At 39.5% G+C, this 1,596-nt stretch overlaps 1 protein-coding gene across 1 annotated transcript; it reads right to left on the bottom strand.

The window, feature by feature from the left end:
• Positions 1–1,021: 1,021 nt before the first annotated feature.
• Positions 1,022–1,596, bottom strand: LOC128775266 (thymosin beta-4-like). Its single transcript, XM_053896137.1, has one exon. The coding sequence runs from the start codon at positions 1,563–1,565 to the stop codon at positions 1,431–1,433; it is 135 nt and encodes a 44-aa protein (XP_053752112.1). The 5' UTR covers positions 1,566–1,596; the 3' UTR covers positions 1,022–1,430.

Here is a 1,596-nt window from a genome sequence, read left to right as displayed (position 1 = left end):
TCCTGTTTTGCTTTCATTCCATTCTCTCCCTCCCCCTCCTCAAAAGGATCCAGCAACACTGTCCTCTGGGTCCTTAAGCTCATCCAGTTCTTCAACACTCACCACACACCACACTCCTCCCCACCCCTGTCCCCAAGCCCTCAAACTGGTGTTTCTCAGGCCTGGAACACTTCCTTGCAGGCACTCAGGCCTTGCTTGTTAGTCTCCTCAGCCTTCAAGTCTCTGTCCAAATTCTGCCTCCTCAGAGAGGCCTTGCCATCTCATCTTAAGATAACACCTCTCTCCTTCCCTCCTTCCACCCCAGTTTCACTCTATTTCTTTCACAGACTGTACCACAATCTGAAATTATCTTGGTCATTGATTTATTAACTTTTTCACTGCCTCTCTCCGCTGACTAGAATATAAGCTCCAACAGCCTGGGGACTTGGTCTAACTAACTTCTGTATCCCCAGCACCTTGAACAATGGCACATGGCAGGTACTTGGTGAATATTTGTTCAGTGAAGAAACAAATGCAATGGACATTTCAACTTTTTAAGAAACATTAACAATATGTGTTTTTACAATGACAAGATTAAATGGGTTCACGTCTTTGTATGGGAAATTGACTTTTGTTACACTGTGCAATCACTATAAAATAAATCTCTTTTCTCAAATTTTAATAGATTTAAAACAAGAGTGGAAAAAAATTGTTTTTCAATCAAGGGTCACCATTATGGAAATATGGAAAGGGCCACACATTAGCAAAAAAGCACCAGCCATTTTCAAAAACAAGCATAAAGGAAAGGAGCTCTTTTCAAACAAGCTGACCTAAAATAAAGCAGAGAGAAGTCAAATAAATAAAGCAACTAAATAAAGTATACAGGTATACAAGATGTTTCACTGATTTTGATATATAACCTGTGTACAAATCATTTACAATTATAGAATATATAATATAGCAAATGACAGAAATCAGTTACTAAGTTTTTTAAAAATTATTTCTTGGGGCACCTGGGTGGCTCAGTAGGTTAAGTGACCAATTCTTTTTTTTTTTTCCAGGTTTTAAAACTTTTTATTTGCATACTAAAAAAAATTGTGCATTCCAATAATTAAAATCATTTGAACAAAAAAATGGCACTCTGATTAAACTGCATTTTACAGCCTGTAGGACACCTTGAACCAGCTTGGTTTTTAGATTTCTCTGGTCCTCCCACCCAGCTTCTTCCTTCACCAACATGCAAGTTCTTCTCCTTTGCTGCCAGTCAGACAAGCAGATGGGAGAGGTAGGCGCCTTTGTTTGTCAGTAGTTCTCAATGTGGCAAGGGGCAGCACAGTCATTTAAACTTGATCCAACCTCCCTGCATCTTACAGAGTTAAACAGCTAAAAGAAGTAAAATAAGAAGGCAATGCTTGTGGAATGTGCAGTGCATACTGGTGGCGCGTGCCTCATTACGATTTGCCTGCTTGCTTTTCCTGTTCAATCGTTTCTTTTGAAGGCAGTGGATTTTTCTCTTGCGTTTCTGTCTTCTTCAGTTTCGACTTATCAAATTTCTCAATCTCAGCCAAATCAGGTTTGTCAGTCATAGTTGCAAAGGAGGTGCACAAGCAAGCGAAG

This window comes from Panthera pardus, unplaced genomic scaffold, assembly GCF_024362965.1.
Source record: "Panthera pardus isolate Hobbes unplaced genomic scaffold, ASM2436296v1 HiC_scaffold_7, whole genome shotgun sequence".
Taxonomy (NCBI): domain Eukaryota; kingdom Metazoa; phylum Chordata; class Mammalia; order Carnivora; family Felidae; genus Panthera; species Panthera pardus.
Note: the sequence above shows the minus strand (reverse complement) of the source record. Positions and strands in the feature narration are given on the sequence as shown.